This window comes from Rana temporaria, chromosome 10 (assembly GCF_905171775.1).
Source record: "Rana temporaria chromosome 10, aRanTem1.1, whole genome shotgun sequence".
Lineage (NCBI taxonomy): Eukaryota > Metazoa > Chordata > Amphibia > Anura > Ranidae > Rana > Rana temporaria.
Window position 1 is genome coordinate 139,703,521 of NC_053498.1, and position 10,005 is coordinate 139,713,525.

General features: G+C 46.7%; 1 protein-coding gene across 4 annotated transcripts in view; it reads right to left on the reverse strand.

Moving 5' to 3' along the window:
- The window catches only part of CLSTN1 (calsyntenin 1), a 112,900-nt gene that overhangs the window by 45,205 nt on the left and 57,690 nt on the right, over positions 1–10,005 (reverse strand). For all 4 annotated transcript variants that reach the window (XM_040326403.1, XM_040326401.1, XM_040326402.1 and 1 more), the window contains one exon: positions 6,362–6,570. In XM_040326403.1, the coding sequence (XP_040182337.1) occupies positions 6,362–6,570 (209 nt within the window). The remainder of the gene's footprint in view (positions 1–6,361; positions 6,571–10,005) is intronic.

The window sequence follows — 10,005 nt, forward strand, 5'->3', positions numbered from 1 at the left end:
GAGCTGGTGACTGTCAATAACCGACTCCCTGCTCTAAAACCCCCCCCCCCCCCCCCCCCCACGCTCACTTGAGCACTGGACTGTGGAGGGGGCAGGAGCGGCTCGCTGAGAAGCTGAGCCGGGTGCCAGTCCAGGCATGTGGACCAGCTCTGTGACGTCAGCAGACTTTAGCTTGCTGTCTGCTAAAAAGGAGTCACAGGAGAACAGTTTATTCTGCACTCCTGAGAGCAGACAGCGGGCTGAAGTCTGCTGACGTCACAGATCCAAAGGAGAAGTACAGCCAAACAAGCTGCTTTGGCTGTACTTCTCCATTAAAGTTACTGGAGGCCATGCTATTGCTGACTCCTCCAGCCAGTAGCAATTACGACATGCAGGTTGAGAGGCATCAGAACCCCACATACATCATCTGCAATACCAAAGAAAGGGATTTTCAGCATCTACATTGGGATTGCATCAAGAAGCCAATGTAGAAGCCAACAGTGCAACAGAGATCTTCCGTAAACTTCATAAGAACAGAAGATAATTATTACTGTAGACATGCATTCCCCTTTTCACAATACAGGTCGGGGGTTCACATCAACGAGTCTAACATTTACATTCCAGGGCGATCCGATCACAAAGGTCACAGCAAACAGACAACAGATTTGCAGAGCTGCACTGACACACCACATGGAGCTGGAAGGTTCTCCATAGAGGAGCTTAGTGTGTGAAAGGCTTACATGGCTCATAGAATACACTATTATAATGTTTGTGGTGCAGGGAAGAGTGTTTGCTTCATAGTTACATCATAGATCCTTTACTTTAAAAAAAATATTTAAAAATAAGACACTCCCATCAAACTCAGCTACCAAAAGGAGCTTACAATCTAATGCCCCCTTTTCACACACAATCTGGATGGAAAGTAATAAGTGAAAAGTCATAAAGCTTAAGGTTGCTTTCATACCGAGGCGTCGGTGGCAAAGCGCCGGTATTTTTAGCAGCGCTTTACCGATGTTTCTGCGGTGCTATTCAGTCGCTAGCGGGGTGCTTTTAACCCCCGTGTGTAATGGAAAATACTGCGAGGTCACAGTAGGTGTAATGAAGTAAAAAATAGGATTTTTGTACTCACCGTAAAATCCATTTCTGAGTTCATGGACGGACACAGCAGCAATTGACCTTAGGGTTATCTACCTTCCATCTCCTGAAAGGAAGGTAGATAACCCTAAGGTCAATTGCTGCTGTGTCCGTCCATGAACGGAAGAGAAAAGGGTATCAAATGGTACAAAAACAAAAAACAAAAAGTAGTGTGCAACAGCTGTCGCAACTATATATGCAAGATACATACACTAAACAGTTACCAAAAATTTAAAGCTGCGCTGTGTTGCACTGTGACAACTCGTATTATTGACCAATCATCAATAATAATTGGACGTGAAAAGAAATTGTGAAAACAATCTATAACGATCAATTGTGAAATGATATGTGACTGTGTTGAGACAGTATATGGCACGAAAATGTGCCAACAGGCAAAATCACTCATGCTGTACAAACATATCATAAAGTAGATACTGTATGATATTCGAATGAACTAAAATATAATGTGTATCACCGAAGTGTGCCAAAATTAGTTAACAACCCCCGCTAGTATCTGAAGAAGGGTTAAAACTGCCGGCAAAGTGCCGCTGCAGCAGCGCTTTGCCAGCAATTCGGTGGTGCTGCCCATTGATTTCAATGGGCAGGGGCGCTTTAGGAGCAGTGTTATGCAACGCTCCTACAGTGCTGCAAAGATGCGGCTAGCAGGATTTATTTTTACCGTCCTGCCAGCGCACCGCCCCAGTGTGACATCCCTCGGGCTGTCACATTGGAGTGAAATGAGCGGCTCTTTCAGTTTGCTTTGCAGGCGCCATTTTTAGCGCTATAACACCTGCAAAGCGCCTCAGTGTGAAATCAGCCTTAGGGCCCTTTTCACACGGGAGGATCCATTTTTAGACATTTGCTTGCTCAGTGGGGATCGCTTCGTTGAACCCCGCTGAGCCGGCGGATGACAAGTCCATCTGCACACTGTGCAGAAACGGACCAGTCAGATCTCCGCTTTCCTCTATGGGGGGATTGGATGAAAACAGACCGTAGAGTCCATTTTAATTCGATCCGATCCGCCAGACAGATTGAAAATAGGGTTTCTATCTGTCTGGATTTAGCGGATCGGGGTGGGTCCGATCAGATGTCAGCGGACATGTCACCGCTGACCAGAGCTTTTTTTTCTCAGAAAATAGGTGCAGGAACTCAACCACGACCCGTTCAGATTTCACAAACAGTAGAAGGGTCTAAAATGGGCATTAAATACCAGAATTGCATTACATACAGAGTGCAGAGTTCAGGGGGTCACAAAGCTGTCACTTGTAAACACAGAAACCAGACTTCCGTGTTTACAAGTGATTGTGGTGAGCAGGCACCAAAGGGTCTGAGCCAGAGGTGGTGGAACCGAGTTCCCCCAAGTTCCCCCTGAAAAAAAAGCCCTGCCGCTGACATTTGTCGCTCCATAGAGATGTATGGAGCGTCCGTTCAGGTCTGCCTGTAAAAACTGACAGGTCGGATCTGAACAGTCTGCCCATGTGTGAAAGAGCCCCAAGAGGAATATACAACACGTGCCTGTAGGAAGTATCTTCTCCTTTTGTAAATTAATCCATGACTTCAAGGCTGTAAGACCACAGGACTCACTGCAACATGAAAATCCCAGAATATCTGTCAGGACGGTACTAACTACCGCCCGCCATTGTTCATAGGAACACAAACTTGTCATATATTCATTCTGGACATGTAGGCCAGTGCTTTCCAAAGAGCACGCCAGAATTTACATCAGCTCAAAGTGGCTCACAATACAATATCCCCCACCAACCCCCCCCCCCCACACCCCAAACATTAAAGTGGTTGTAAACTCTCTTACACCACTTTTACCTACAGGTAAGCCTATGACAAGGCTTACCTGTTGGAACCTTGAATATCTCCTAAACTTGCACAATTTAGGAGTTATTCAGTATATGCGCTGCTCCCGACATCATTGGCGCGTGCGCACTGAAAAAACGGGCCGCTGGTGCTGTTTCTTCAGGAGTCGTGCCATTCCCGGTGGCTCCTGCGCACATGCACGGGAGTGACATCATCATGGCTCTGGCCAAATCACAGCACTGGAGCTGCGAACCCGGAAGTAACACTGGTGGGAGATATCCGCTCTGTACTCGGAGGGCCGACGCCGATTCAGGGTCTTGTTCCAAGGTAAGTATTTCATAATGAGCATATATTATACCTTTGTTTTGCAGGTTTTTTTTTTTTTTTGGTTTACAATCTCTTTAACAAATGCAGAACTGAACTGCTGATAGGTAAACTGTCTTTCACCAAAAGCTTTTACTGCTACTACACCATTGTACTACACCATTGTACTACACCGTTGGAGACATTTCCTCTAACTTTGTGTCTTAACAACCAGGTGACACAAAGACAGGATTTATATGGTGCCAACAGTTTGCGCAACAACTTGCGCAGCTAATCCTAAGAAAGTGTTTTTTTAATGACAATGGAAAGTACTCTATTATAAACGTGAGGAAACTAAAGCTGAATTCACTACACACTTCAGATCTGTACATGTACATGACTGCAATGCCGAGCAGGCTGTAAAAAGGCAGAAAACTGTTGCAATAAAAACGTTTTACAACTTTTTTTTGCCCAACAACTGCTATTCACATTTTTACAGCAACTTAAAGTGATTCTAAAGGTCTCACTTTTTTTTTTTTTTTCAATAACAAACATGTTATACTTGCCTGCTCTGTGCAGTTGGTTTTGCACAGAGCCGCCCCGATCCTCCTCTTCTCGTGTCCCTTGCCCCCTCCTCCCTCCTGTTGAGTGCCCCCACAGCAAGCAGCTTGCTATGGAAACGCCCGAGCCGAGTCACAGCTCCGTGTGTCCATTCAGACGTGGAGCCCTGACTTGGCCTGACCCCTCTCTCTCCCGATTGGCTGAATGATTTTTATTGACAGCAAGTGGGAGCCAATCGCGCCACGCTGCTTAGCCAATGTGGGGGTGGGTGGGGGGAGTCCCAGGCAGCGTAGACACTCCTGCAACATTGCTGTATAAAGATGGGCTCAGGTAAGTATTGAAGAGGCTGGGGGGGGGGGGGGGGCTGCTGCACCCAGAAGGCTTTAAAAAGAGGAAGTAAACCCTGATGGGTGTTACTTCCTCTTTGTTTTATCTGTAAAGCATAATGGGCTACTATGCATCGCATAGTAGCCCATTATGTGAGACTTACCTGCAGGGGAAGCCCGAAATGTTCCCGTCTTCCTCGCTAGTAGCGAGAAGCCATTCTATACCCCTCTTCTTCAGAGGCCGCAAACTCCGGCACTGTGACTGGCCGGAGTCGCGTGACGTCGCGCACGTGCTCGGGAGCCACCTTTTACGGCATGACCCGAGATAAAAACGGCACAGCATGCCCTTTCTAACTCCAGCGCATGCAATTTGCAAATATCTCCTAGACCTTGCCGGTCTGGGAGCTATTTCAAGCTCCTACAGGGAAGCCTTAATCTAGGTTTACCTGTAGGCTAAAGTGGTTGTAAAGGGTTTACAACAACTTTAAAGTAGTCGTAAACCGCCATGTTTTTTCACCTTCATCCATCCTATGCATTAAGGTGAAAAAATTCTGTCACTGACCGGCCCCCAAGCCCCCTGTTTTACTCACCTGAGTCCTGTGATCCACACACCGGAGACGCACCTCTTCCCCTCTGCCCGTTGTCTTGGCTCTGGATTGGAGCGACGGATAGCAGCGCAGCCATCAATCACATACAATGACATGGATGCAAATGCTGGACTCGGGAGGGTGCACGCAAAGGTAACCCCCAGGGAGAGCGATTCTCTTAGGGCAGGGATATGCAATTAGTGGACCTCCAGCTGTTGCAGAACTACAAGTCCCATGAGGCATAGCAAGACTGACAGCCACAAGCGTGACACCCAGAGGCAGAGGCATGATGAGACTTGTAGTTTTGCAACAGCTGGAGGTCCGCTAATTGCATATCCCTGTCTTAGGGAGTTATATAAGGAGGAGCTACCAGCGCCACCGGGGGACCCCAGAGGTCGAGGATCCGGGCCACTCTGTGCAAAACAGACTGCACTGTGGAGGCAAGTGTGATATGTTTGTTATTTAAAAAAACAAAAACAAAGCCTTACAATCACTTTAAGATAAAAACACCTTCTGCCTTTACAATCCCTTTAATAAATTAAAATGTACAAACTGCCAATATCACCTCATGCAGAATCACATGCATCACTTGGTAAACATGGTATTTACCATCAGAACCTGACAAACACTGAACGGTATGACACCTTCTGTCACGGTGGTTTGTGGCTGTAAACAAGGAACAGAAGGCAGGTTTGCTTTGTCAAGTTCTGGCTTTCAAACAGAATGAAGTGATCATGAGGAAAAAATTGGCCCGTAAAGGAAAGAGGTCTATGCTTAACCATTCTGAAGCCAGTCCGGTCACATGATCGGTTTCCAGTGCTGTCTTCAGTGTGGAGGAGAGGCTGCGACAACGGCTGCAGAGCCTTGGGTTGTGACATCGCCCATAGGCTTACTATGGGGCAACTGTCATCGGTTGTCCCTCCTCTACACTGAAGGCGGTCAGGTGACAGGACTGGAGCGATTTCAGAATAAGTATAGGTAGCTTTGCTTTTACAGGGTAGATACCGTATTTGCCGGCGTATAAGACGACCCCCTAATTTTCCAGCTAAAAATTTTGGTTTTGGGATATACTCACTGTATAAGACGACCCCTCACTGTGCCATTATTACATGCCTCACTGTGCAATTATTACATGCCTCACTGTACCATTCCATTCCCTGCCTCGACGATCTCCCTACCTTCTCCTGTTTGCAGAGTATGTCAGACGGCGGCCATCCATTATTCAAAAGCCGCGCCTCCTCCTCAGGCTGTTCTGTGATAGGCGGAACACTAATTTTCCCAGCAGAGCCTCTGTTCAGTGTTCCGCCTATCACGGATGTCCTCTCGTCCAAGGCCGAGGATGACAAGGCATCCGTGATAGGCGGAACAGAGGCTCTGCTGGGAAAATTAGTGTTCCGCCTATCACGGAACAGTCTGAGGAGGCTTTTGAATAATGGATGGCCGCCGTCTGACACACAGGTACCCGGCGTATAAGACGACCCCTAACTTTTGGGGCATTATTTTAGATGCAAAAGGTGGTCTTATACGCCGGAAAAAACGGTAGTCTTAGAATGGAGGTGGGAGAAGGTTTAGCCTTATTTATGGTATGATTGGAATTTCACGGTATATACCTTCCCCATTCTATCCGGGGGTAAAGAAAGACACTAGTTACGGTGGACTTACCATCTTTGTCAATGGTGAATGGTACATCGGGAGTCACGATCTCGTAGCTGCAGATCTGGCTGAACTGAGGGGAGCAGTCAGCGTCCACAGCTTCCACTTTAAGGATGTTGTCGTACTTCTTTCCTTCGATGACCGTGGCTTTGTATGATTTTTCCTTGAAGACTGGAGCATACTCGTTCACGTCATTCACTTGGATGTGTACAGTCGCCCTACAGCAAGACAATAACGCATAATGGATGAGACAACCTTTGCACACACACACACACTGGGGTCTAATAAGCGGAAAGAAAATGCCGGGGAGAATAGGAGCCCTGCTGGGAAGGCTTGACAACTCTGCCACCCCTCAAGTACCCAGACATACCAAGCCAAGTGTACAAAAGCTCAGTCATTTGAAAAATTAAGACTCCTTTTAAGTGATCCCGTCACAAGAGTTTAAAATATGTTTGACAGCTGGCATCTCCAGATGACCGCATACACCTTTCTCACCAACGCCACTCCTGTGCCCAAGAAACCTGCCACCTGCTATATAATAATCTAGTCTAGTAGATCGCTGCAAGTGCTTTGGTAGGCCTGCTGTCCCCACATCGCTGGTACGCTGTGCCCACTGCAGTCAATCAGAAGTTCCCTTTCCCTGCCTAACCTGATCTCAGACCCTGAATCTGGCATTAGTGGTGCAACAAAAAGAAAATTACAGAGCCGAAACCGGAAATTCACAATGCATTTGGCTGACAACCAAATCCAAAATGGACAGTTTCAATTTTTTTTTATTGATGTGCACTGAAGTCTATAAAGAAAAAAGTGCAGCGCAAAAATACAATCTAATAAACATATAAAAATAAATATAAATATAAATAAAGTGTCCAAGTGCAAAATAAAGTGTCCTTTAAATAAATAAATAAATCCGGCAGGGGTGAGAGTGAAGAGGAGACACCAGAGGTAAATCCACCACCAAGGTAAGGATGGACTCTCACCTCATTGCTTCGACCCATAAAGAGTCACAAAGCATATCGGCATATCAGCATCCAAAACTCAGTCAAAGACCAGCTTCCAGTCTCCAGCATGACACCATATCAGATAGATATCCACAGGTCACCATAAAAGAAAAACACACAAGAATCTAAGTGCTCTCTGTATGTACCGGGGATATTTAATGAGGAAAAAGTGGTACACTTACATTTAAAATCACTCTAAGCCGAGTGCGAGCAAAGCAGCATGTACAGCAAACAGTCCAAACACAGCGGCGATGATCGAGGGTGACGTCCGTGCGTAACTCCTCCCCCTTCGACGAAGGGGGAGGAGTTACGCACGGACGTCACCCTCGATCATCGCCGCTGTGTTTGGACTGTTTGCTGTACATGCTGCTTTGCTCGCACTCGGCTTAGAGTGATTTTAAATGTAAGTGTACCACTTTTTCCTCATTAAATATCCCCGGTACATACAGAGAGCACTTAGATTCTTGTGTGTTTTTCTTTTATGGTGACCTGTGGATATCTATCTGATATGGTGTCATGCTGGAGACTGGAAGCTGGTCTTTGACTGAGTTTTGGATGCTGATATGCCGATATGCTTTGTGACTCTTTATGGGTCGAAGCAATGAGGTGAGAGTCCATCCTTACCTTGGTGGTGGATTTACCTCTGGTGTCTCCTCTTCACTCTCACCCCTGCCGGATTTATTTATTTATTTAAAGGACACTTTATTTTGCACTTGGACACTTTATTTATATTTATATTTATTTTTATATGTTTATTAGATTGTATTTTTGCGCTGCACTTTTTTCTTTATATACTTTGGGAATTGTTTTATGAATACATTCACAGTGCTGGCTTGCATTATATTTTATTAATTGTTATTTCCCAGCGCTGAATTTTTCTATTTTCACTTGTGCACTGAAGTCAACAAGTGTGTGGGGGTGGGGGGGTGACGTTTGTGCACTGAAGTCAACAGGAGGGGGGGGGGCGTTTGTGCACTGAAGTCAACAACAAGGAGGGCACTTTAAGTCAATGGGTGGCAATTTTGCATTGAAGTCCATGGGACGCAGCATGCTATTATCAGCCCCCTTTTTTCCTTCTATCAGAAAAGCTGACAACTATTTTTGTCTGAAATTTTCGGCGGGCGATAGATCAGTGTATACCTGGTATAGTATGAATCCATAAACCCTTATACCGGAACAGGCAGTTCAAATTATAAGGCTGGTGGCCAAAGTGTAACAAAGATCATTTTTCTTGTTATATAATTCAGGTTTCCTTGTAATCAATCAGACTTACTGACACCAATAAATGTTGTGCAATACAATTAGGAATATGTCATATCCCTATGGGTGATTGAAGAAAAGGGGCACAAATGTTATTACAAACGTACAGCAAAATATGTACATAAATTACTGCGTCACATAACACACTTATTTATTTATAGGCACTAAAGTGGCCTTTTAATCTTTAATGAGGAGCGACTGGATCTGTGCTGGAAATGAACTGCAGGTATCAGATGTAATGAGCATAGAAAAAATTTAAAGTAGCCGATCAGGAAGAATGTCAAATAAGATGAGCAAAACACATGAAAGCTTATTATTATTATCACCTAAGACATAAAAACAAAGAGAAAATGGGATGTGAACACCAGCCATTAGAAAGCTACACCATCCCTACACTTTCCTGGGGGGAGAGTGGATTTTGTAGAAAAGGTACTATGGAGATGCCAAACGTACAATAACAGGTTGTAGAGGAAGATTACGCCCCTCACTGCCTCCGACACCTTGAGCACCATGCAGAAAACGGTCTGGGAAGGACCTCAAAGTGCAATCTTATGAAAGTGATTTTATTAGACCAGGGAGGTCGCCAAACTTTCTAAACAGAGGGCCAGTTTACTGTCAGTAAGAGGAATCGTGACCCCCCCCCCCCCCATTCCTCGGGTGTCAGTGGGAGGAATCGTGACCCCCCCATTCCCCGGGTGTCAGTGGGAGGAATCGTGACCCCCCCATTCCTTGGGTGTCAGTGGGAGGAATCGTGACCCCCCCATTCCTCGGGTGTCAGTGGGAGGAATCGTGACCCCCCCATTCTTCGGGTGTCAGTGGGAGGAATCGTGACCCCCCCATTCCTCGGGTGTCAGTGGGAGGAATCGTGACCCCCCATTCCTCGGGTGTCAGTGGGAGGAATCGTGACCCCCCATTCCTCGGGTGTCAGTGGGAGGAATCGTGACCCCCCATTCCTCGGGTGTCAGTGGGAGGAATCGTGACCCCCCATTCCTCGGGTGTCAGTGGGAGGAATCGTGACCCCCCATTCCTCGGGTGTCAGTGGGAGGAATCGTGACCCCCCATTCCTCGGGTGTCAGTGGGAGGAATCGTGGCCCCCCATTCCTCGGGTGTCAGTGGGAGGAATCGTGGGCGTCAGTGGGAGGAATCGTGACCCCATTCCTCGGGTGTCAGTGGGAGGAATCGTGGGCGTCAGTGGGTGGAATCGTGACCCCCATTCCTCGGGTGTCAGTGGGAGGAATCGTGACCCCCATTCCTTGGGTGTCAGTGGGAGGAATCGTGACCACCATTCCTCGGGTGTCAGTGGGAGGAATCGTGACCACCATTCCTCGGGTGTCAGTGGGAGGAATCGTGACCACCATTCCTCGGGTGTCAGTGGGAGGAATCGTGACCACC